Source organism: Vigna unguiculata, chromosome 3, assembly GCF_037176805.1.
Source record: "Vigna unguiculata cultivar grain cowpea cultivar isolate G323 ecotype 2 chromosome 3, ASM3717680v1, whole genome shotgun sequence".
Classification (NCBI taxonomy): Eukaryota; Viridiplantae; Streptophyta; class Magnoliopsida; order Fabales; family Fabaceae; genus Vigna; species Vigna unguiculata.
The window spans coordinates 65967320-65993843 of NC_140794.1; the positions used below are offsets into that span (position 1 = coordinate 65967320).

The 26524-nt window shown below is 30.1% G+C and overlaps 2 protein-coding genes and 1 pseudogene across 3 annotated transcripts; 1 reads left to right on the forward strand and 2 right to left on the reverse strand.

Moving 5' to 3' along the window:
- The first annotated feature begins 3176 nt into the window (after nt 1-3176).
- LOC114176878 (SAUR-like auxin-responsive protein family) lies at nt 3177-4885 on the forward strand. Of its 2 annotated transcripts, XM_028062062.2 has the most exons (4): nt 3177-3237; nt 3350-3569; nt 3698-4178; nt 4572-4885. In XM_028062062.2, exons 3-4 carry the CDS (start codon nt 3737-3739, stop codon nt 4832-4834), a joined length of 705 nt encoding a protein of 234 aa, XP_027917863.2. In that variant the 5' UTR covers nt 3177-3237; nt 3350-3569; nt 3698-3736; the 3' UTR covers nt 4835-4885. The 2 variants fall into 2 exon arrangements, with proteins under 2 accessions (XP_027917863.2, XP_027917865.1); XM_028062064.2 differs by lacking the exon at nt 3177-3237 and having other exon boundaries at nt 4591-4861.
- A 2111-nt stretch (nt 4886-6996) lies between these two features.
- Nucleotides 6997-8470, reverse strand: LOC114179826 (putative pectinesterase 63). The gene is made up of 4 exons (XM_028066292.2): nt 8042-8470; nt 7738-7944; nt 7399-7646; nt 6997-7292 (listed from the first exon to the last, which is right to left on the reverse strand). Exons 1-4 carry the CDS (start codon nt 8459-8461, stop codon nt 7133-7135), a joined length of 1035 nt encoding a protein of 344 aa, XP_027922093.1. The 5' UTR covers nt 8462-8470; the 3' UTR covers nt 6997-7132.
- A 16994-nt stretch (nt 8471-25464) lies between these two features.
- Nucleotides 25465-26311, reverse strand: LOC114179187 (auxin-responsive protein SAUR78 pseudogene; annotated as a pseudogene).
- Between the last annotated feature and the right edge of the window lie 213 nt (nt 26312-26524).

Genomic DNA, 26524 nt, shown 5'->3' on the forward strand with positions numbered 1-26524 from the left:
AATTTATAATGGCGAGAATGCTTACAACATAGGTAGCAATGTTAATACCAATTCTAGCCTTGTTGACGACAATTATGCTAGTCTTGGGTAGGGATGTCAAATATATTTGTACCAGCGGGTATTTACGGATAAAACCCGCAATGGATAGGAAATAAATATTAAAAATGAATACCCGCTATCCACGGGTACGGGTATTTTTGATATCCGCATGTTAACATAGCGGGTATGGGTATTTTTTATACCGTATCCGTGGATACCCGTACCCGTTAAACTTTAATTCACAAAAATACCCTTTTATATATATATATATATATATATATATATATATATATATATTAATAAAAAACATTTTGACAATTTCTTTTCAAAAATCAATCGGATAAAGTGGGCTTGTTGATCAAAACACCAATTAAAGAATTCTCATTGTGTTGAACATCATTTTATATTTATTTGTATGATTATTTGGACTTCTATGGACTTGAGTTTGTTTGAACTTTATTTGAAATTTATGACAGTGATGTATTTTATTTTATTTTATTTGAATTTATGATTAAATATTTATTTTTAAATAATTTTGTAAATACCCACAGGTACCCATGGATATCCGTAGATATGAAAAAAATAGACGGATACCCACATAACGGCCCGACGGATATAGATACGAGTACGAGACGGATATTTATCCAGCAAGTAGAGTGCGGGGGAGTTACTATCCGTACCCTACCCGCTCCGTTGACATCCCTAATCTTGAGAACAAGACAATGACATCATAATAATAATAAAGTAATAAAAATGATGATAATAAAATTATTTAATTGTTCATGATACTTCTTAATTTTGTAATGATATTGATAACCTATACGTTATGTAAAAATTATATACTTTTTTTAACTGATTTGACAGTTATTTTAATTAGATATTTTTTTCTTTTATTAAATTAAAATAATCTCACTGATGAAATACTTAATCATATAATATCTAAGTAATCCATAACCCTCAGCTTAGAAGTCATGGTATAATTCCCTACTTGAAAGTAACTTCAAATATTTAAAGTCATAATTTTTTTTTCATATTATCAAATATTTTCATTTTTTTTCACATAATCTTTTGAAATATTTTTAAAAAATTTATCCATTTCTTATACTTTTTGGAATTGCATTATTTTGATATAATAAAAATGCAAACATATAAGAATAGAAAACACATATGTTTCCACTAATTAATAATACTAATAATAATGCTGATTTTTTCAACAATAATGATAATTAAAATGATAAAAAATCAATAATAGAAATAATAATAATGATTATAATAGAACATGATAAGATGGAAGTGACAATGATAATAATATAAGGGTTAAATACGTTTTTATCTTTAATTTTTAGTGAAAATTAGAATTAGTTCTATTTAAAACTTTGCCTCAATTTAGTTATTCAAATTTAGAACACGTAAATTGAGTCCTTTTTTTTCAAATTTTGTTAAATTTATTTGATGTTTCAAACACGTTTTATGATAGTTTTCTAGTTAAAGTTAAAGTGAAAATATGTTGAACTGTGTTTCAAACGTTAAATAAACTTAACAAAATTTAGTTAAAAAGACTAAATTCACACCTTCTAATTAATTGACTAAATTGAATAAAAGTTTCGAAAAAAGACTAATTTCAATCTTCACTGAAATAATGATATTATAATAAAAAGAACATTATATATAAGTTAAATTACTCTTTTGGTTCATCTATTTGTCATGAAATTTCAGTTTGGTCCTCAAGTTTTTTGTTGTCTCAATTTGGTCCTCATTTTCTTAAAAATGACTGAATTTGATCCTCACCGTTAGTTTGATCAGACGGTGTTAAAGTCAACGCCACATGTCAATTTCTGATTTTTTTGAATTTTTTTATTTTGACACGTGGCACAACTATGAAGTGACACGTGATACAACTATGAAGTGACACGTGTAAAAAAAATTCAAAAAATCCAAAAAACTAAAAGAAAAATTCAAAAAAAACCAGAAATTGACACGTAGTGTTGACTTTAACACCGTCTGGTCAAAGTTAACGGTGATTACCAAATTGAGTCATTTTTAAAAAAATGAGGACCAAATTGAGACAACGAAAAACTTGAGATCCAAACTGAAATTTCATGACAAATAGAGGGATCAAAAGAGTAATTTAACCTTATATATATTACTAAAGTAAATTATCTTTGTTTAAAAAATGGTTATAGATATAAATTAAAATAAGTTAAAAATTATTATAAACATATTTTAAAATAATAAGTTAAAAATAGTTTCATCTCTATATTGTGTTGATTGTGTTTTAAAAGTACTTCTGCAAATTTAAAATTAGCAACCCTCCAAATGAGACTTGAAGATATTGATTTTACTAGATAAAATTGTCATGTTCATATATGGATCATACTTGCACAACTTATTGACGACGTTACTTGATTTTGTCAAAAAAAAGGAATTTGACTTTACTTAAGTTGAACTTGTGAATAAAATAACATATCAGATTTCATATAATTGATAGATAGTTAGATAGTTTAAAGTATATTAAAGGGGTTTGATTTTGAAGTTGTGTATAGAGGGAGAGAAAAAGCTAGGATCTACTACTAGATGTGTTAAAATAAATAATAATTCAACGATAATATAATTAAATTTATAACTATATATTCACTGAATTAAAAATTCTGTGGACAAAGTTCACATAGAAAACACTGTAATCTCGAAGATATTTTACTTACTTTGGTAATCCATCTCTTTCTATAAAGGAAAGAATTAGTTTTCACCTGTCACCAATAAAATATCTCATTGCACTAAAAAAAAATTAATGACATCATAGTTGCATCGAATTTAAAGAGAAGAGCTTTGAAATTTGTTTTTGTTTTTTTAAGGTGAATTTACAACATGCTTTAGTGTGTTCCCAAACAACCTGGTTTATTAGAAAAGGAGACGCTTACAGTTCAATTAAACTGTACAACTTTAATCATATACCATGCATCATTCAAAGTCATCCAAATGGAATCACCGACATATTAAAAAAATTAAATCAATTACATTATACAATTATTTTAATTGCACTTCCATTTTCTACTACAAAAGTACATGCATATATTAATGACTTGAATTCCTTAACTTTTTTTTTTAAAGAAATGAAAAAATCAAACCAAATTTTGAGGTAGTGTTAGTCTCAACAAGATTTCACTTGCGTTTGATGATGTCTTCCCACACCAACGCATTGTAATTAAGTTCAATTAAAATGATTTACGTCTTTGTTTATATATATATATATATATATATATATATATATATATATATATATATATATATATATAACGGTTGGGTTTTGCAGGAGAACACTGAAAAACAGATAGATGGAGAGTAGCGTGTGAGGGAACAGAAGAAAGGAAAGAGAAATACGACCAACAAAGGCAATGCCAACACAACTAATGATTCAGTGTTTTCTAACCATAGATTAGACATAGTTTTTGTGCAACCTATCAGACACATTAATTTCTGTAAACCTAAAACAACATTTCTAATCTCCAGCAAAATCACCTCTTCTGTAACAGGTATCAATCTTTCCCTTCACTTGTTTTTGTTCTTATTCATTTATGTTTATTCATCTTCTCCATGAATTATTACTGTTATTATGATGCATGATGAAGAAAAAGATGATACCTTTGATGTTTGATTGAAGAGAGTGCATAGTTAGGGGTTGGATCTGGTGAGTTGATCAATGGATGATGGTGGAGGTTCCAAACTGAGTGGGATTAGGCAGATTGTGAGATTGAAGGAAATGTTTCAGAAGTGGCAAACTGTGACTCTGGGCTCAAAAGATTCCAACCATGACTCTGATGTGGCTCCTCCTGGGGGCATTCCACCCTTGATTAACAAAAGGCTAACCAATCTTTTGTACTGTGACTCCGACGAGGATAGCTGCTACAGTCCTCAACCGCCGCATGATGTTCCCAAAGGTTACTTAGCTGTCTATGTTGGACCCGAGCTTCGCAGGTTTATCATCCCCACAAGCTACCTTAGCCACTCTTTGTTCAAGGTTTTGTTGGAAAAAGCTGCAGAGGAATTTGGGTTTGATCAGAGTGGTGGACTCACCATTCCATGTGAAATTGAAACCTTCAAATACCTCTTGAACTGCATGGAGAATCACGACGACACATCCGGTCAGTTAATTGCATTCTTTCTTTCAAATCAATTCCAATTAGTTTCATGTTAAACCTTCGATTGTGTTTTATGTTCATCGTGTTGCATCTTAATGGATCCAATTTATTCTTCTTTTGTTTTCACCTTTATCTCACTGCTTATAATTGGAATTGGCGAGATCATGATACAGAGGGGACACAAGAGAGAGAGAATATTTGTCTATTTTTGTTTGTTCTTTTCGCCTTTTCCAATGATAACAATAATTCTATGCCGTTTTCATTTTACCATTCTCACACAGCAACAAGAAAACAAAAAAAGCACGCACTGATTCAAAGGCATATTCTGTCTATTTTACGTTTTGGTAAGTGTGCAGTGTGGTATCAGTAACCCTTTCCTTTTTAACTAACTTTCAGACTCTTGGTGGAATTGCAGCTGGAAACACAGGAACTGTGGAAGAATAAAAACTTGCTCTGATCTATATAGAAGGAAAATCACGGTGCTGGTTTCTGGGCTTTCTTACATGAAGAATGATATAACTCCCCAACAAGAAAGATTTGTGATGGGTAATTTGTTTGTAGAACAGGTGTTAAAAATCTATGTACTTTTCATCCAATGTTCCCCCAATACATGTACTTTGCCAACATATTCAAACAGAACATTTTTGACATTCAATTGAAGAATATATCCATTCAGGAATGCGAAAGTGTGTTTCTTTTGGGGATCAAAAGTACTTGAATATGAGTTGTGTTGTGAGATTGAGATTCTCACGCATCGTCATTAATTATGTTCATGCACCTCTAATAGGAGATGGTGAAGACTTTGAATTCGTGCTGCAGAAGGTGTTTTGTTGTTTAAAAAGAATGTGATGATGGATCATGTGCTTCTGTAACATAATCTTGAACGAAATCCGGGATTTGAGCTGTCCCAGGTTCCACTGAGACCATATGCGAATTTATTATATAGTATGCGATAATTGAGGTGTTGTTGGTGTCCTCAAAATAAAGCATCAGTTATTCTGTTTTTGTCGTAGCATATGCGCACATGATTGATGGGAGACAGCGTGAGTGTGATTGCTAACGAGATCTCATATTTTCTGTGTTTAATATTCCTTTATTTCTGTGCTTCTATTCATTACGTTCAAGAACTGTCCTTGTTTTTCGGCCACCAATGAACAAACATACATTGGCCCTCTCTTTTTCTTAGTTTTATTGGGCTTGCGGTTTTCAATGCTCATCAAATCGTGGTGGGCCCATCCGGGACCGCTTCCCATGGCCCAAAACTATAAGTAGATTTTAATAAAATTTTAGTATAGGTATGGAACAAGTATGACTTGGGAATATCATTTATGTTGCTTTCTTGTCAAACTAAATTTCAACTTCCATACTATATTATATCAATTTTTTTTAATTCTACCTTTAATAAGAAAAAAAATTGGAAAAATATAGATATTTTAGTATCATTCAAATATAAATTACGTATCATATTTTTGTGAATAAGTAAATTAATAATAAAAAAAAAAGTGTTACTATTGTTCACTTCTGTGTCTTAATCGGCCAGCCAAATTTATCTGCACCGTACCAACTGAATCGAGTCATGCTAACTTAGAATATCAAATGAACGTGTTTTATATATTATCATCTCTTTTTATCTAAACTTAAATTTTTAATTTTATCACCTTGATACATTCAACTGATTCAAGCTACCATATTAGCGATACTTTTATATTCACTGACGAATTATGATTTCTTAGTATTATAATCATTCAATATAATTATAATTATTACCCTTCATTAACAATAGTTACATCTCATAAATATTATTTAAAAGTTTCTTCATGGTAGTTATTTAACTTGATAAAGATATAGGAGTTCAATCTCGAAGTATTGTTGGCATAAGAAAATTTATATTATTTATTAATAATGAAACTATTATTTATACCATTTATAACATTATTATTATAAAATTCGATAAATTTTTAATATATTACATATTATAGTTATATATCAATATATTACATATTATAGTTATATATCTCAAGGTGGGCATGAATATCGGAAATGTCCAACTCGGAAGTAGCAACCCAGAAGGCAGTCGAATGAAAAGAATCTTAAGAACTTGAGAAGGCCAAAAACTTTGAAAAAATCGACTGAGAACTTGAGAAGGATGAGAAGATCGAGAAAGTCAGAATTTGAAAAAGTCGGCACCATGAGTCCTTTCATAGGGTTTGTGGGAGAACCAGAGGATGAAGTAGGATTCACCATGCCAGGAAATTAATAAGAAAGGAGAAAATGTGGAAGGTGATTAACTCTGATATATAAGAGGTGTTTGATGAAGAGTAACTCAATGAGATCTTTCATATCAATCTATTAAAAACTTGTCCAATATATAAAGTACAATATCTCATATATGAGGAGAAAAATAAAATCTAATTAATATATCATCATAATACATGTGATAATAATAAAGGGGAATAAAATACATAACATCTCTATTAATAGAATTAAAACCAAAAGATATATGATATCTTTATCCCAAATCACAAATTTTGCTTACTAAAATGAATGCAATACTATGTAAAACCATTAACTTGGTGCATTTTTACCCACATTTTTTTGGCAACCTATTTTCTCTACGACCATGCATATCTCTAACGAGTAAAGATATGGCAAGTTTTCGATAACTACGATGTAGCATGAGAAGGGTAAGTTTTAGCCGTATCTATATGTTCCTAACTTGTTCGTTTTTTGCATTAACTTTATGGCCATACTTTAATTTTGATGATACATATAAAAGGAAATTTGTACAGCATGTTATAAATCCTTTCTTACAAGAATCAAGTACACCCAACAAGGTTTTCAAAGTTTTACGTAACACTTTGTTTGTTACACTAGTAGACAGGTATAGTAGCACAGCACAATGATGATACAAGCGTGTATATGAGAAGTTTCTCTTATAACAATTAATGCTCACATGGTCACAACTTTGGAGGTGGGACAACCCACTTTCCTCCATGAATATAGGCCATGCTCATGAACGGCTTTGCTTCTTCATAAGACAGTGTCTTCCGAAATTTTACACGCCCTGAGGAAACAGCTCCTGTTCCCATGCACCTATATTCTCCATAGTAGATTGTCCTGTATAATAAGTCAAATATATACCTTTGTCAAATTATATAAAACATGAAAATTTATAAATTTTTAGATTTTTCACAGGGCGAATTTGCTTGGATAAAAAACGTACTGGTTAGAATTGCGTTGAGGAAGTTGATCGGTGAACCATCCCCGGGCACTGATGAGGGAGCCCATGTAAGTGTGAGCAAATACTACTCTAGGGCTCTTCTTCCAGGCACGTCCGAGGTAAGTGTTCCTGTTACCACTCCCCGTAATGTTGCAGTGAAGGAAACTGAATCCAGTATCTTCTGCAATGCTTTCCCTAGCTTGTGCTGTGATAACACTCAAACCCTTTGCAACCGATTCTATGGTACTTCTCTACAGCCATATTCATATATCATCATACATCTTGTGAACTACCCTTTCAACATAATACATGAAATTAAAGAGGATACGTTGAAATACGAACCAAGTAGATGGATTTTCCATTTCCAAAGATGAAATCGTAGGAGCCTTTGATGTAGCAGTCCTTGAAAAAATGTCTTCCTTTATCATCACATAAAGTGTCCTGAAAACTCACGAACTTGCAGTTGTAGAATGCAGCCTTGTCCCCTGATATCCTCATAGCTACGGCCTGTGCTCCAACACTCTTTTCATCTGGCCTTGGAGACGAGTTCTGCATGTATGTATATACGTACATAACAATTGTAAAAGTTTTTTTTTTTCCTTTAATTTATTATCGGCATAGTAAAAGGAGAGGGAAAAAAACGCACCACAAAAGCGACATTGACAGCGACGAAGTAGTCGGATTCGACAGCGACGGTGGCGCTGTCGACTGTCCCATACCTTAATGCGGTGGCGTGGTACGTTATGATGGGCATGGTGTGGCTGTCGCTCTCATTTCTCTCTCCATAAAACGTGACGAAAGGTTTGGTCCTATCCACGGTGACCTTCTCCCGGTACTCGCCGATGCCAATCCACACCACCACTCGCCGCTTGTTCCCCGAAGGAATGCTGTTCACGGCCTCCGTTACCGTCCTGAAGTCCCCTGCGCCGTCCCGGCGAACCCTGACGATTCTAACGGCGCCGTTTAAAGAAGAGTGGGGAGGGTAAAGAGTGGTTGCTGTTACGAGGTGGAGTGCGAGTGTAACTGCAGCAAAAAATGAAAAGCCATTTTCAACGTGACCCATCATCTTATGCTGCAATGCAACCGTAGTAGTAACTTGTGTATGAAGAGAACTCTATATATGGAGAGAAAATTAGAGTACGTGGAGGTTAATTGGGCTCAATGTTTCGGGCTATCAACTTTCGAGGCCCATGTTTCAATAGTCTTGTTCTGACTTATAACGGAGCTATATGGAGAAAAATTGGAGTTTGTGGAGGTATAATAAATACTAGTACACTGCACAAGTTAATATTTTCAAGGTTTAATTAAGTTTTATTTATTTTTTTAAAATTTCATGGTTTTTATTTAATTTTAATTAAATAATTTTTTATTAAGTACTAAAGTTTTTTATAGTTTTCAATTAAGTTATTGGTATTAATGTTACTTGGATGATATTATCTAGTCATGTTCTTGTATCTACGTATTAATAAACAGTGGCGGAGGATTGTTAGAGCAGTCAGGGGCTACGCACTCCCAACTTTTCCAATTTTTTTTAATTTTTTTTTTAAATTATACATATTTAAAATTTGTTAAATTATTTATATTTTTAAATTTTTTAAATTATATGTATATTTTTAAATTAAATAAGAGTATATTGAAAAGTTAATAAAAATAAAAAATTAGATGTTTTTTATTTTTTTTTATAAATTATAACATTTAATGTTAATAAATAATAATATATAAAATTAAATATAATAAAAGAAATAAAATTATTAATGTTATGAATTAATGATTGTCTATACATTTAGTCATATGATTGATAGTCATATGATTTATGACTTTTTATGTAAATATTTGTATTAACTAAGTTGATTTGTTTCCTTTATGGATTACATGTTGTATCCATAATTAAGACTCTCCTATCAATGATAATACACAAATGAGTTGCTACCTATTCTCTCATTCTCTATACTCTATTGTTTCTTGTTTCTTCTTTTCTTTATTATCTATTATTCTCTCTGTAATTCCCTTTATTTCATAACAATTAAGATACTTTTTATTTTTTTATTTTCATTGTCCTTTTATTTCCTTTATGTCTCTCAATTATTGATTATATTATGATAAAAAAAATTTAGTCTTAAACTTGTTTGTTAAATATGTATATTGATGAAAAACAAAAGAATAAATTCATTTTTTAGAATTGATAAAAGATGAGTGAAGACCAAAACATGATAATATGGTTACTCATCGCATAATAATGAAATGAAATGTGAATTTGAATCGATATATGTACATTAGAAAAATGGAAAATGAATGTTGCAGATAATATGATTATTTATATTGAAGGAATGACAGTAATGTTAAATATGTAAATTTTAAGTATGTAATTTTGACTTCCCCAGAAATTTTGGTCAAGATCTGCCACTGTTAATAAATATACTATTTTGTAGTTAATATAAAATAATAAATGTCATTTGCTATTTTAATTAATCATAGTAATTAAATCTTACGTTTCTTAACAAATAATCTTAACAAATAAAAAAAGAAAAACAAGATGATGGATTAAGATAATATCACACGGTCCAATGAATAAAAAAATTAAATGATAAGAACTTAAATAAAAATAAAAATATTTAAATATTTAATATAAATAATTGATAAATACGAGGATTCACTAATATACTAAGAGATGTGTAAAAAATTATTATAATCAATCCTTTTAATACAATTATGACATCCATATCTCGAAATGTCATTTAATTGTGAACAATATTTGTGTTATAGATAACTAAAAAATCTACACCGGTAAGCACAAAAAATTGGTAATAACATTTTCAAATCTATTTTTCATGCACAAGTAGTATAATAGGCAAGTGATGACAAATACACGTCTCATCAAAATAATTTACAAATAATCTTTTAAATAATTAAATTTTATTTTATCGTAACATAGAAAAAATTGAGACTAGTCAAAATAAATAAATCAAGTATCTTACTTTAGTCGATTATTGTTGATAGTCAAAGAATCAAAGTAATCCTTTCTCTTAACACATACAACAAGGGTAATTAGATGTCAACCCTCTTGATCTTAGTGGCTATATATTTTGTTTATCTATCTTGAATAATATTTATTTATTTAAATCATCAAGGTATTAAGTGAGAATTCACCAAAATTCCACATAAAATAATATAAAAAAAGATGACATAAAAAAGTACTAAAAAATTAAGTATTATTTTTGGAATTGTAAAGACAACTAGATATGTTTATGAAAAACTTTGGTAATTTTTTAAATTACAATATACTAGTTATTATAAATAGGAAAGTACTAAAAAAATTTGGACACTTCAATTTTTTGACTTAATGTAAGATTAACTTTAATGAGACTATTAATTCATTGGTCTTTAATTTAAAACCAACTCTAGGTCAAAATAATACTTACATACTATACATTTATTTTATCCATATGAAAATAATAATGATAAATGTGAAGAATAATTAAATTTTTCATTTGAAATTGACGCTTATCATGTATCAAATGATGTTATTTATGTATAAAACAAACCTCCTTAGCTTAAGATATAGAATGAGGTATTTAGAATTGGATTTTTATGAATTATAATGATATTTTGTTGTTTTGTAGTGAATATAAAAGAAAATATCAAATATACAACTGAGCCACAGTACTAGAGTTGAGCCATAAAAATAGAAAAAACAAGACAACATATTTTAACTTTCTGGCTTAGCATAACAAATGAAGCCGAGCCTGGTGAGGAAACCCTCTTTGCAAGTAAACATGGAGCCCAAATCCATGAAGCTGAACAGCCAAGTAAACCCTTCCAAAAAGGAAATGTCACGTGTTAAACACTAGGACAATGAGCTGAGCTGAGAAGGAAACTCACTTGTGAAATAACCCTTGTGGCTGAGCACCACCTAAAATTTCTATAAATAAAGACCTTGGGTCTTCATTATAGGCATGGAGTGGAGGTTGAAAAATGTAGTAGTAGGAGAGAATATGGTCTGTGAGGCACGAGAGAGATGCTCTTAGTGTAAATCTTATGTGTTGATACTGCTGAAATTGCATTATAATATATATTCTGAGTAGCTGAACTCTCTTGTGTCCAGGTTTAATGTAATCAATTCTGATTCTATTCACTTCTTGTTCTTGGATATTTATCTTTGTTTCATTCAATTGTCTGTGGTTCGATTTATGCTTAATGATGACTTGATCACTCATCTATTTAACGAGTTTAGATTGAGTTGGGAAACCGGTCTCAATCTGTGGTCCAATCAAATCATCATACTTGTATTGATGCTTATTTAGTAGCCAGAGGGGATGCTGGAGGAGAGAGTCTTGCACATTAAAGCAAGAATTCATCCTACTAGGAGTTGAGGAATGACATTAGGTTTGAAGTCCTTAGGTTCTAGTGTATCATAGAAAGAGTGCTTATAGGACATTGAATTATTTGCATAGTAAGTAAACAAGATAGCAATTGTGTAGTAGAAGAAAATGAGATGAAATCAATTCATAGCCCCTACTCCACTCAATCTATATAATTACTACTATTTATTTTTACTTGCACTCTTAATCAAAAACCAAAAAAATTAAACTATCAATATACTTACTAAATCTATGTAAATACAACACTTGTTGATACTAGTACAGTTGCTTGGAAAATGGTCATCGTGAAACAGTTGTCAAATAATAAAATAAAAAAAATATTGTCGGGTAATTCTTATTTTTGTAATAAAATATTGATAAAAATATAATATGTAGAAATATAGTAGAGCACATGTAGATATCTTTGTGAGTATGCATGGATGTCGGCAATATTCTGATCAAAACATTGACGCGAGTATGGTCCCGTCCCATAATTTCACATGCTCTCTTGGCTCTTTTCTCTTATTTTTCTCAACTTTATCCTTAAATCTTCTTACATATCATAACTCCCACAAGATAATTAACAAATATACATATCTTCTTTTTGGATGGTGAAAATGTACTTCATCCACCCTGCACATGGAACTGTCTTCTGCTTTGAACGTCTTTTGGAATTTAGTGCCTACAACGTTTTCAAATTAGATCCTGTTAGATTTTTCTTTTCTTTCAGGGGGGTCTCTGCAATGTCCTTAGACGAAAGCAACAACTCATTTTTTTCCTTTTTATCTTTAACTCCATTACTAATCCACTCCTTCATAATTACAACTCACTTATTCTGCTGTTTAAGTTTTCATATCATATGCCTCACTTTATTAATTAATTCCATTGCAAATCAGTGCTTACTCTTTTCACTCTTCCCATATTCTCCTCTTAATTATAAAATTTATTGCACGTACCATCATAGGCACATGTGTGTGTTGAGTAAAAAAGAATTAATGTGTGTTGGACCATAAAAATAACTAAGGGTGGTAAAATGGGTTAAACCCAACGGCCAATCCGTCAGTCCGTGTTAAACGGAACGGGTTGGATTGAAGGTTTCAATCCGTCAATCCGTTCTGGTCCAGCCCGTTAACTTGATGGACCAAGGTACGGGCCGACCCGTCCTGACACGTTGGCCCGTTTTAAAAAAATAAAATAAAAGTAATTAAAAAGAGTAATTTTTTATATTATATATTTTAAATGTATAAATATATATTAGTATTGTAATTTAAATCATTAACACTTTCAAATTAAATTTGAATTATTAGTGATAATCTAGGAAGTGGATGTTAGTGACTATATAATAGACTCTAAGTCCATAATGTTTCTTATCCAAAATCAAAAACACTTTGAGCTAGTGTTTAACTTTTCTTATTCTCTTGTAATAAAATGTTGTGAGATGTAATAAAATTATTGTTTTGAAGGATGTGAGCGTACTTTGGTCAAAAGGTTGAGATTTCGATCATAATCATGTGAATGGATAGATTTTGTTGGTTTTTTCTCTTCCATTCTAGCTATGTTTTCATTAAAAAAAAATATATAATTTCAGAAAAATATTGAAAAATATTTCTTTAGTCAAAGATAAATGTAGCTGTAGTTTTAGTTTTCTTATTTTTCTTTGTGTTGAATGGAGGTCTTCAAAGTCAATAATAAATTGTAAAATTCACAGCAATCCTTACCAAAACCAGAGAGAAGAGTCAATGTCATGCAGCCATTACTTTAATTCACAGTGTACAACTCAAACTTGTCTCTTCACACTTTTGCTACATTTCTATAAGCAAGTGACTTTTACATGTTCCTTTACCATGCAAGTTAGTGAATTTTATTCTTGTTTCATTTTTATGGAATCATTGCTACTCATGTTACACTCTTCAAATCTTTCACCTCGTACCTTAATTATTCCCTTTCGACACGAATCTCAGAAAACAAGAGTATTATAGAGATAACAACACAGTGACACATCATTCATCTTGGTTTTCGCTTTCACTCCATCACTTCTTTCAAATCTCACATCAATTCCTTTTTCCTTCATGTCATACTCATAATTGTCATTGTCTTCAATATATCACTAATGCATGAATTATTATTCCCTCGAATTGTGATGCTACTAGTGAGTCCATTATACAAAACCAACGTACAATCAAAGCACCTTGTAATTATGATTGTTAAATACGTGATGAATGTGACAATGGTGCACTCTTTATTTTTCTTACAATGAGTATCTAAATTTGGATTTATATTCTTTTAATGGTTTAATTTGTGACAATAATGGTAGAAGTTCACTTCTAGCTAGTTTTCTTTTCATTAATTAAGAGGGTGTGTTATAGATCTATTAAGTATTAAAGAATGTCGTCAGTTTGTATTAGTTTGAGCAAACTATACTTACATAGTTGTTGAGTTTGATTATATCTTAATAGGTTTAATTAAGCTTTAAGTTGTTTATAAATTTGAATATTTTTAATTAATTTTTTATTAAAAAAATTGTTTATCAAGTATTAAAAAATTTATATTTTTTAATCGAGTCGTCAAAATTTATTTATTTTTTAATTAATTGAGTGAGATTATCTTGTCAATCGCATTGTTTTCTTGCCTCATTTTTGCAAAGTTTTGTAATTAATATCAAACATTAATAGGGTTAATGTAAGATACTTTTGACTTTTATTTATTTCGATATCATTTTATATTAATCATAAAACATTACATGTATTAAGAAGTGAAAATAAATAAACAATATAATACAATAAAGTAACCATCACGTCATCTAATTAACAAACAAACAAATTAATAGCTGAAACTCAAATATAAAAACTTTTATTATCAATGGTAAAAAAAATTAATAACAACAATGAAAATACCAAAATTCATGAAAGACATAAAACTTAACTAAGCCAACTTTAATATATTATTATTAATATTAATCTTCATAAATAAATAATTTACATTATTATTAACTGATAATATTTTGTCCTTCATTTTTCCTATGTGGTTTTTTTTAATTGATATAAAACAATATTACAGATAATATAAATCAACAATTGACTATTTCTTTAGAATTATTATTTTTTATTAAATGTGGCAAGAAAGCAAAACGATATAACAATCACATCAATTAAGAAAAAGTTAAACAATTAGGACTTAAGGGAAAATATAAATTTTTTTTACTATCCAATATAAAAAAAAAAAATCATTACAACTCGATGAAAAATACCCAAATTTGTTAGAGATTTAAAATTTAATTAAACCAACTTATTATTAAGTTTTAGTATCAATATTATCGATGAATAAATAATTTACATTATTATTAACCAATATGTAATATTTTATGTTAACATGACATAAAGTAAACCAAAATAATTTAAATTTTAAAGTTTATGGATGAAATTTAAAATCAATTCTTTCGACACTACAATTACATATTTGCGAAAAACTTTAAAGAGTAAAAGTATATTTAAACACATTATTTGGGTTTCATGTGTAATTTTAATTATAATAGATACATATAGTATCTTACAAAATAAACTAACTAATCATTGGGATAATTTATGTATAAATTTTATCATAGCATTTCAAATTGTGTCATGCTTACTGTATGCTGACAACCAAGTGGAAGTAAAAAAAAAAAAAACTATACAAAAATCAGGACTCTGCTATTTAATTGAAAGGCACGTAGTGAGAAATAAAAGTATGAAAATGTTAATAACATTTTCTTCATATATTTTTTATTAGTTGAAAATCATTAAAACACATAAAAGATCACGAACGAGTCTCACCTTTAATGAACCTTATCTATAATTTTATTATTTTCGATAAATTTTAGTAATAACTGGTATAGGATTTTTTTAATAAGATAAAGATGGTATTAGATATTTCTTTTTTTTTAGTTTAATGGTCCAGTCATGTTGTGCCTCATTAATCAACCACAAGTCATTAGTGTGACTTTTTAGTAATTTTTATAAAATAAAAAAAAATGTAATAATTTTTAATTGGATGAAAAGTGTAAACAAAATTAATTTCGTACATATTCACGTGTAGTCCACCTTGAAGTCAAGTTTGAAAGTTGAACAATGCCAGTTTTGAAAAAAAAAAAAAAAAACAAATTTATTAGAGCAACATCTTCAACATACTGTACTTGCAAGTGATGAATACATTCCATAAATGAAAGTTTGATTTTCCCAACACCAAACAAAAACACACCCCCAAACATGAGTCTTAATTTTATCAAAGTTCAACACTTCAACTTCTGACACCCAACAATTTCTTTTTTCTTTTTTTCCATTTTGGACATTGAATACGGATCCAACTTCAAAAAGTCTCTAAACATCCTCCTTAGAACTCACACCACTTCCATCTATCTTGGAACCTGCTCCAATCTAACCTTCCCCTTAACCAATACATCAAAAATCTAATCTTTAAGCACGTTTAGTACCACTTACATCTTCAACTTTTCATATCTTTCAAAAGTTACCCACCACACAATCTACGTTTATAAAAATAAAAAAACCCATAAATAGCCACATTATCTTCTCCAATTACGTACCCTGTCCACTCATGCCATAATTGACTTCAACATTGGATGTGTCTAATGAACTCTCCCTTTAACTCAAAGGCCACCCATAGAAAACATTCATTTCAACGTTGTAGAGTCTGACCAACGTTGGTATAACAAAACTCCCATGATGTTTGTCTGGTCCATATATATGGTCAGTCTATGACACAAATCATGATTACAAAGTCTCTTTGGGGTCGCAGATAACTCTATTCAAGCTATAAATTCAAACGCCAAATTGCAAAAAGACATTATGATTCAACATTATTACATATACAGTTGGAAAAATAATATTTCAACAACTTTCTTTTATGATTTTAGATATTATTTTTTAAGTAATTTTTTATTATTTTTATTTTTTTATATTTTAAAATCAGTTAAAAAAATACTAAGTTAGGTTATAAGAGAAAGATATTAAAATTTAATTGTTAAAATATCAGTGTCTATTTTGTTGGCATCAAGTTCAGTGATTAATCAATATTCCTTTTCATTGGAAGATTTATGGTTTTCAATGAGGCAATGATAGTTTGGGTTCAGAAAGGCCTTTGCATGAGATTGGTAATAGCGAGAGCAATAATTAAGGAAGTATTGGACAAGATCCAACGCGATCAAACCGAAAATCCCACTCCCTAATAACGAGTCAAGATCAGCCACCAAATCTTTTGAGTCATGGCAAATAAACCAATTATTGCGAAGGGAGAAAACAACATACATGCATGTTGAAGGAATCTAATTTCGTGGATCATAATAATCATTAGGTTTAATAATGAAAGATATCTCGTTGCATGATGATGATGAGTGTATTTTTTTTTTGGGATGCGAGAAGACACTTAAGATGAATATGGTGCAGTGAGATGGCCCTCCACGAGGAGGAGGTGATTCCGATGAGGCATGTGAGGGGAGAGGGGGTGTGAAAAGACGAGAGTAGGGTGGTGATGATGACGGTTAAAAGTTCAAGATCAACCGGAAACAAGAAAATTTTATCTATGACAAAAAGTGAGATATAATCTTTATCTTAAAAATCAATGACAAAAAGTAAGATGAGTGAATAGAGTGTGTGGTATATAGTGAGTGGTAGGGGGCATCTCCACCAAACCCCGTAAAACGCGCCCTCTCACTCACCATTTTCGTCGTTTTCGCTTCTCACCGGTCTCCATCTCATCCCTACCACCAACCTACTATTATTGTCTTCGATTTCTACTATCCAAAAACAAACTACTATTTTCTTTTTACACCACTTCTTTTTTTATCATATCTACACATTCACTTCCTCTTATCCACAACTTTTATTCTTACATGCCCAAGGTAACATCAAGTCTTTATTTTTTGTTTCTTTCTGATTAATCTGAGATAACATCTTACACTTCCTCTGTCTGGAATGGAAGTGATTGGTTCACAGTCGCTTCTCAGTATCCATTTTATCTTAGAGGTGAGGTATTTTAAAAAATATTCTGATAATGAAGTTACTTTTTGTTCATCACAATCGATAATTCACTAGGGAAATACAAAATCAATAAGATTTGAGTCTAATGACATAAGACATTGTCACCCCTCAACCTAAATGTGATATTTAGACTCACATTTGGATTCCTATCATTTATTAAATCGTATAATGATCCATCTTACTCTCTGAAATTGTGAACCGCGTAGTACACTTGTTTTTGTTTCAAACAACGTTTGAGAATCATAAGACCATTGTTTATGCGAACACTTATTCTCATTAAAGAAAAATTTCCTTTTGAGAATTGAGTTGTGGCTGTGGTGTATATATGCACGAGGTAAGGTAGAAAAGAAAAAGATTGGTTATCTATCTATGTTCCAGTGTAATTTGCTTTTTACTAGCAAACATTGGGCGATGGGAAGTGTGAGATGAGCATATCTACCATATGTTATGGAATATGTTGCGACCTAAAATACAGAATAAGGATACAGCTCAGTTGCCAAAAGCAGTGAAATGTCTCACAAACCACATTAAACTCTGCGGGCAATGTGGAAGGAAACTTCATTTCTAAATTATAGTACACTGTCTGAATGCCACCTATATATTGGGTAGAGGTTTGGTTGGAATAAGGCAAATCTAACTAACAACATTGTTCAGTTTACATTAATCACAAAGTTGGCATTGGTGTGAACAATATGGAGAATTTGTGATCATCCATTCATACCATCTTTACAACCTTTTTTCAATGCTAATTAGTGTGTCAAGGATATATCAAAATAGACCAAGAATTAATGTCATTCTTTATATTTATATATATATATATATATATATATATATATATATATATATATATATATATATATATAATAGGTTTGATAGAAAGAAAACTAATTTCTTTATAGGTGCATGACATTGACCTCCATTCATTAACATGATTGATGTGCTCTTTCGTATCTATGTTTTAAACACAAAAATTTAAATTAGGATTAGTATTCTTAAATTATAATTTGATTTTAAATTTCAATCTTACTTTCAAAAATAACTAAGCAGCATATTCTTCTTTATTTATATAAATTGTTTCAATTTTAAGTTTATCAAGTAATTTTTAAGAATCTAAGTGTGAGTCTAAGTTTTATATTGGCTAGAAATGAGAAAGTAGAGCACTATATAAGAATAAAGATCCATAAACTCATTGTCTTAAGATTTTGGGTTGAGAATGCTGTCAATACCTTATGTGATTGGACTCAGGTCTCATTAGTGTTGTATTTTTTCAATAATACTCCTTTATAAACCTAACAGTAATATCGTTAAGATAAATTATTATGCATTCGAAATATATTCAACTATGTTACGGTCCGATTATTATGTATGAGATATATTTAACTTTTATTGACATCGACTCTTTAAGTAATACGAGATTATCATATATTTGATAACATTTTAGGTTTGCTGATTTGGTTGGAATAAGAGGCATGCGTGGATTGGATATTGTGAAGGAAGATGGTAGATAATAGGAGACAAAATTGGACAACTGGTGACACCAGTACTTTAGCATGATTTGCGTGAAATGGTTTGTTTGTTATTTGTAATACATGAATTAATTAACCAGTGGAATTGAAACACTTGGGGTTCTTCGCTTCTGCCTAACACTTTGGTAATGCTCTTTTTTGCTTTAACTTTTAGTGGTTCCTTCCAATCATTATTGTTGGTCAAAACACGAGTGGTTTTGTCAACATTGTGAGTTGTACATGATGGATATATAATGAGATTCACTTCCATTCCTCAAATCTTTAAGCACATTGCCTCTTTCATTCTACAGTATATTACTTTTCACTGCATCTACTACATATACAACTCATTTTTTTTTTTTTAATTTTAAACTTCTTACGACATTTATAATTTTGGATGTGTCAACCAATCCAATTGAATTCCTCTGAAAATTATATTGTTACTGATTTTAAACCCTCAAAAATAAAATTAACCTAACTAGTTATTCTAAGTTTTTTTTTCTTTTTTTTATGTTCAACTTACGGATACAGAAGGAGTTTATTTCGTATTTGTATATAATAAAACGATTTTAAATATTTGATATCAATGTGAGTAAAACTTTATGTTTGTTTGCTTAAGAGGGTGTATGTTGACAACATATATTTGGAGGTTTTGTTTTGGTGACTTTATAGAGGGAAGTGTCGACAAGAAAGTTGGTTTATGAGTTTTTTTTTCTTCCTCTTTTCCTTACTTTTTATTATTATTTAGTTTAGGTTAATTCTATTTTTTCTATTTAATTTATTTGTTATTGTTGTTTCAAACAAAAGTATATATTTATTATATTAGAAGTGGTATTTGTTAAAAATTTAAGTGTGAATCTAAGTTTTACATTGAGTAAAAATAAAAAAGTGGAACATCATATAAAGACGAAGATTTTATCAAAACCTTATGTGGGGTTGAGGTTATGTCTCATTGATTTTGTATATCTTCAGTAATTATCTCTAAAGATCCAATCTTTTACATTCTACTAAGTTATCTTGATTCCATCAAAACTCATGTACAATTAAAGTCGATGAAAATATATCAAAATAAATAATAAGACAAATATGTCTTATTACAAATAACTTACATTTTTAAAATGCGATCAATTTTCTCTTATCAGAATAATTGTTATAATTATGTGTCATTATATTTTACTGAGTTATTAACTTAATTAACTTAAATGATATGATAATAGGTGCATCAGGATTAGGATTATTTTTTTTATATTAAATTATAATTCAAATTAAATTAGTCAATTTTAATTATACGATATCCTACTTTTCATAATTAAACTTTCAACACTTATAAGAGTTGAAAGTTTTCCTATTTCTGAGAAATGTTTATTCTCAATTTTATTTTAATGGCTATTTTTAACTTTAAGGTAAAAATAATAACTTTAGGACTAAGAAAGTATTTTTTTAAAAAGTAACTCAGAAAATGGTAGCATCATCTAATAATCTAATAATGAATAATCTTTATTCGGAAAAACATTTATTACTCAGTGAATATAAAATATTAATGAATACTTAACATTTATTGTTTTTAGATATCTACGATTATTTATTTTTGACTAATTTAAAATTGTCAAAATTAAGGTTATGTAATGACGTTAATATATTTTTAACTTAAAGCTGCTAACAATTAAAGAGCGATGACTATTATGTGAGCCGCTACAACTATTTTATAATATCTTACTTTAATTTCTGTGAAGAATTTTATTATTTATACGTCAATTTTAAAAATATTTTTGTAATTTTACTTCAATGTAGCAAAGATTATATGTAAGAATCTCGCTTTTAATAATGTTTTATTTGATTGTTGATAAAAAAAATTAAAAATCATATTTTGTTATATCATATCAGCACATTCTAATTAAGAGATTTTATAATTTTATATCTTTTATATATATATATATATATATATATATATATATATATATATATATATATATATATATATATATATATATATATTATCCTCGTCTAGAACTTAGTCATGCCTACGTTATGATGACATAAATCAAATAATAATAATCATATTCAAAAGAATTGTCGATAAAAAAATATATATTCAAAAGAATTACTTTATTTACTAAACTAGAATAGTAAAAAAATAAGATTAAAGTATTACAAACTTTACAAAGAAACTAATTAGTGTATGAATTAAAACCTTTATAATACAATTCACTTATCTTAGAGTAAATATATGGAATTTGTTTTATTCTAACTCTTCTACTTAAAATATTACCATCATTTTCATTCCAATTAAATAAAATATCATCGGAAAACAATAATATATTTTAAAATCAAATGTATTTGAAAAAAAAATTTATAACTTAATCCTTTTAGTAAGTCTTTCCTTTCATTGTTGTCCTTACAATTACAATTTATCAAAAAAAAAAAAAAAAAAACATTAATATGCATCTAACAATGGAGCGTGCAAGTAGTGAAAGAAAATCAATTCTTAATATATTAATTACTAACAAAAAGTAATTAGTGACTTTAGGTATCAGATTTATTATCGTTGATCCAGATTGTGTGTACTAGAGTTTAGTAATGGAAACGTTTTCTTTGCTAATCTTCTCTGCCAGATGTTCATCTTGAATCCTAATTTGTGATGACTTTGAATTGGTTGACTCTTTTAACTTCTTCTTGTTAGATAATATAGGACTCTAATCAATTTTATTTTTTTATCAACTTATAAATACCACACTTATAAAATATTATTACCACAATTTTCCTCTAATCAACTTATTGGTTTATTATTCTTTTCATTCCCTATTTTAAAAAATAAATAAAAAAGACAAAAGATGAAAACAAAACTAGCACAAATTCAATTACCGAAAAACCAAATTCATATTATTTTTTCCGGCAAAATACTCATGAATTGCAGGTCAGAATTCGTGTCCTATTATATATTATTTCCTCTACGTGATCGTTCAATTTTTCATCAATACTTTTTATTTGTAACATAATCGACATGTTCATTATTTTCACATATCATATTCATATAGTATAACTCTTGATAATTCTCAAATTCATAAATAACTCTACTTTAAAGAACAAGGACATAACTAATATGCCACTCTAAAAATGATTATGATTCTTATTCTAATATATAATTCATATAGTTCTACATTGGTTTAAATAAATATTAAAAAATTAGGCGTACAAGCTAAAATTATGATAGTGTTAGATTGTTGAACACATAAATTAATATATTTAATTGTACTGTCGGTTTGAAATATGCTGACCATCTAATTAACACCATTATTTAGTAGCTAACTCCAAACATGTTCCTAGTTTACCTCTTTCCCTTTTGTTCCAACTCTGTTTTCCCCTTTGGTTTATGTTCATATTCTCCCTTTTGTTTATTCCTTATCCTTTTTGCTTTTCCTTATTCAGTATTCTAATGGTGTGTTGTTAATTCTAAAGTTTCCAAACACAAAAGATACAATATAGCTGGCACGTTGCTAACTACTTCATCTTCAAACTTCAAACCCCACCCTTTCCACAACCCCAAAAACATATAAACCTTACATGACCCTGCCAAATGCCAACAATTAATTCCATTACTCATAAAAAATACAATTTTATATAGGATAATTAGAGATTTATCTAAATTACTTTTTTATTTAAAACAAGTAAACTAGACCCACCGATGATATATAATTGATATGTACACATGTAAGAATTTGAAAGGTTAATCATCCAATTTCTCTTGCTTAATTTCTCATGCTAAAACTTTTGATCATAGATGAATTGCTGAATTTATAATTAATCAAATTGATAACTTAGTTGATGTGAAATCTTCAACATATTTTAAGTTGAGTGATATACATTCTTAGTACGAGATTAGACGTTAAGAATAATGTGATAAAGAATGACACAATAGATCTAATCTAACAAACAAAAAATCACATTAGGATAGATTTCGGATGATTCCGAAATCATCTTCAAAAATTGATTTTAAACCTAATTTAACCTTACAAAACTATCTTATAAGTACTGTAAATTTATCTTATATATAGTTGATATGCAATTTTCATCAAGTTTCTGTTGGGTTATATTTTATCATATGGGTTGTAGTCATTAAAAGATTGTGATTTCATTAGTCTTACATATATAAGGCATTTGATACCATTTGTAATCCAAAACTTGAAGGCAATGGAATTATGGGTCTTTCATCTTGTATAATGTTTAACTTTGTCTATTTTATCTGATATGAAACTATGACTTACACTTGAACTATTCCAAACATTTTCTACCATTTTTTATGTAACATAACTAAGTACTATGATGTATTTTGTTTTAAATTTAAAAAATTAGATAAATGTCACTTGGATAAACACCTTAGAATTTACATAACTTTTTTCCTGGCTAACTTTTACTAATGGGTCATATCATAATCTCTAAAAGGAGGTTGAAGTTCTTGAGCAACTTTTACATGATTATATTGTATGCAATTTCTAAGATGTGGATTTAGGATGGTTACCCAAACACACTATTTTTTATCTTAAGTCCTTGATTTACAAGTACAAAAACTCACATCTGGAAGATTTTTCATGAAACACCATATGGGCAATATTGTTATGGTGAGGCTGTAACTGAAAACGGGCTTTTGTTGGGTGGCAATGGCAGCTTGGCAACGCGTTTCACCCATCTTAATTACCGACACTGATGCGTGCACTACTATAAATAAACGACCAAATTTTCGTGTCATCCACTTAATGTCCGATTTAAAGTCCTGAATGAAGATAACCAAAAACTATGTTTTGTTTTTCCCTTTTTTGGTTCACTAAGGTCAGGAATTTCCTACAGGGAGCGTGTGAGAGCGTAATGTAATGAGAAAAACAAAGGCATCTCTAACAACCCAATCATTTGTATGCAAAAGTATGCGTATCTCTGCCACACAGTGCTATATCTATTCCTTAAAACCCTTAGTTTAACAACATTTTTTCAGACCCTCTTTATTTATATATTAAGCTCATCCACTTTTTGAATGCAAAGCCTTTGAATTCTGCTGTTTGCACCCTTAAAAGCGGTTGACTTCACTGCTGTCTCAGAATATGAACTTTTTTTTTTTTCTGCAACTACCTCTGCTTGCAGATTTCCCATATTTTATGTATAAAACATTTTTTGGAATTATTGGCTTAGATGCATCTCCATGTTCTCTACCCCAGCTAACAACCAAGATACAGAAATTTATTTCCTTGACCAACCCATGAATGTTTTGGTGCAGTGCCTTGTAATTAATGCAAAATTTCAGATTTTTCAGCAGGAGGGGACGTAACTTCTTCAATTTCAAATAGAAATCATGACGCAAGGCCAAAGTCACTCATGTCTGGTTGGGTAACATTTTAATTAATTGGGGGGTCCTACCCTAGACCCAGTATATATCTATATATCTATATATATAGTATGTACTAATTCTTTAATTAGTATATAAGGAAACTACTATACATTTTAATTCAAACTATTACTTTGTTACCAGCAGCAACTGGGTTGCGAAAAGACATACAACTTTTAATTGTGGGGTTGAGTTAAGATCGTAAAATTAAGGCAGCATAAACAATAATAGTTTACTGTTTTTTGACACGTTACTTTTGTTATTTGAATGAAAAAACTATAGAAAATGAAGGTATGAATATCCTGTGTCATAAATATACCTGTTGGAACTGTTTGTACTTTGTGCACAACGCATGTTACCTTGTCCCAGTTAAACTGTAGATGATGTAACTAGTGAATGATCTGGGTTTTGTGCAGTTGAATTTTGGAAAGATGAAAGAGTTTGCAGGTTGATCCTGTTGCAGTGATGAATATGTGAGGGGCCAATGGATGAAAAGTGTGATGGTATCTTGATGAAGTAGGAGAGTAGTCACCATGTCAGCTTCCATTTTCTTTAATTAGCAAAATAAGTCTCTCTCGACCAATTTGTAAGCAGTTCCAATAATGCTCTTTTGTTATAACCAAACACCCACTTCGGGAATCTGATGAAGAGCTTCCAAAATTGAAGCTTTCAATGCGACACATGATGATTCGTGACAAAAAAAGTTTCGGTGTCGTCCCAGTCACATTCTACTCTGACACCACCACTCACACAACATAACATAACATAACATTTATCTAACAAAAAAACATCATCCAAGGTAAAAATAAAAAACAAAAACAACACACATTTTTTTCCCTTCAAGAACAAATGAACAATTAATTAACCACTTCACTTACACTTACACTGCGTACAATTTCCCTTTCATCATCAACTCAACCAAACCACTACGACCAACTCAACTCAACACAACATCCATCCCCACCATATCTCGCAAAAATCTAAATCCTATCATAAAACCGATATTTACTAATGGATCCACCTTACTTAAATTATTGACAACATATCTATGGATGAATGTTAGTTATTACAACTAATCAAATTACAGTCACGAATGGACGACGCAAGTATTATATATGTGTAGATACAAAACATAACATTATACGTTCCTTGTTTCTTTTCGATTTTTTTAATGTGGCATTAGCATTTGGCTTAGCAGGCGTAGAAGTCGACGAGTTCGTTGAGAGACTCGGGTTGTGGGTCGGCGTTGTCGAGCATCCAGAGCAGGTGTTCGAAGAGGACAACCTCGCATGCGACATTGATGGTGTCGTCTTGGTGGTCGGAGTCGTCGCGGGACCTCTCCACGAGTTCCCGGAAGACGGGGTTGTCGAGGACGCCGGAGGAGACACGGTAGAGGCGGCGGGACTTGCCGACGTAGACGGCGTGGAGATCCGATCTGGAGGAGGACTCGTCGTCGGCGACGGCGCTGGTGCTGTGGCGGCTCTGCCTGCCGTTGCCGAATGAGTTCCATTTCTTCAGCACTGATTTCAGCCTCATTAGTTTTCCACCTTTCGCCATTACGTCAAATCGTGAAAATTGAAATTGAAAAATTGAAATTGAAGAAGAAGAAGAAGAAGAAGAAAGAAGAAGTGAGAATGAGAGAGAGTGCATGTGGGAAAAGGAAGGAAGGAGGAAGGCGCGAATATAAAGGGGTGGGGAGGGGTAAAATGGTCAGAGAAAGGAATAGAAGTGGGGGCCACTTGTGTGGGACCCACTTTTAACAGTGGAGAATTCTCTTCTGTGTTTGTGTGTGTAGTAAGATAATGGTCAAAAGCAAAGGCAGAGATGGAGGGGTCTTAATTTTGGCCCTGAACTCAACATTGGTTT

Bases quoted from the DNA above. Each gene is read 5' to 3' on its own strand.
- LOC114176878 (XM_028062062.2), top strand. From the start codon at position 3,737: ATGGATGATGGTGGAGGTTCCAAACTGAGTGGGATTAGGCAGATTGTG. The intron at 4,179-4,571 runs GTCAGTTAATTG...ACTAACTTTCAG, and splicing joins GAATCACGACGACACATCCG to ACTCTTGGTGGAATTGCAGC.
- LOC114179826 (XM_028066292.2), bottom strand. From the start codon at position 8,461: ATGATGGGTCACGTTGAAAATGGCTTTTCATTTTTTGCTGCAGTTACA. The intron at 7,945-8,041 runs GTGCGTTTTTTT...ACATACATGCAG, and splicing joins CTGTCAATGTCGCTTTTGTG to AACTCGTCTCCAAGGCCAGA. The intron at 7,293-7,398 runs GTACGTTTTTTA...CTTATTATACAG, and splicing joins CCTCAACGCAATTCTAACCA to GACAATCTACTATGGAGAAT.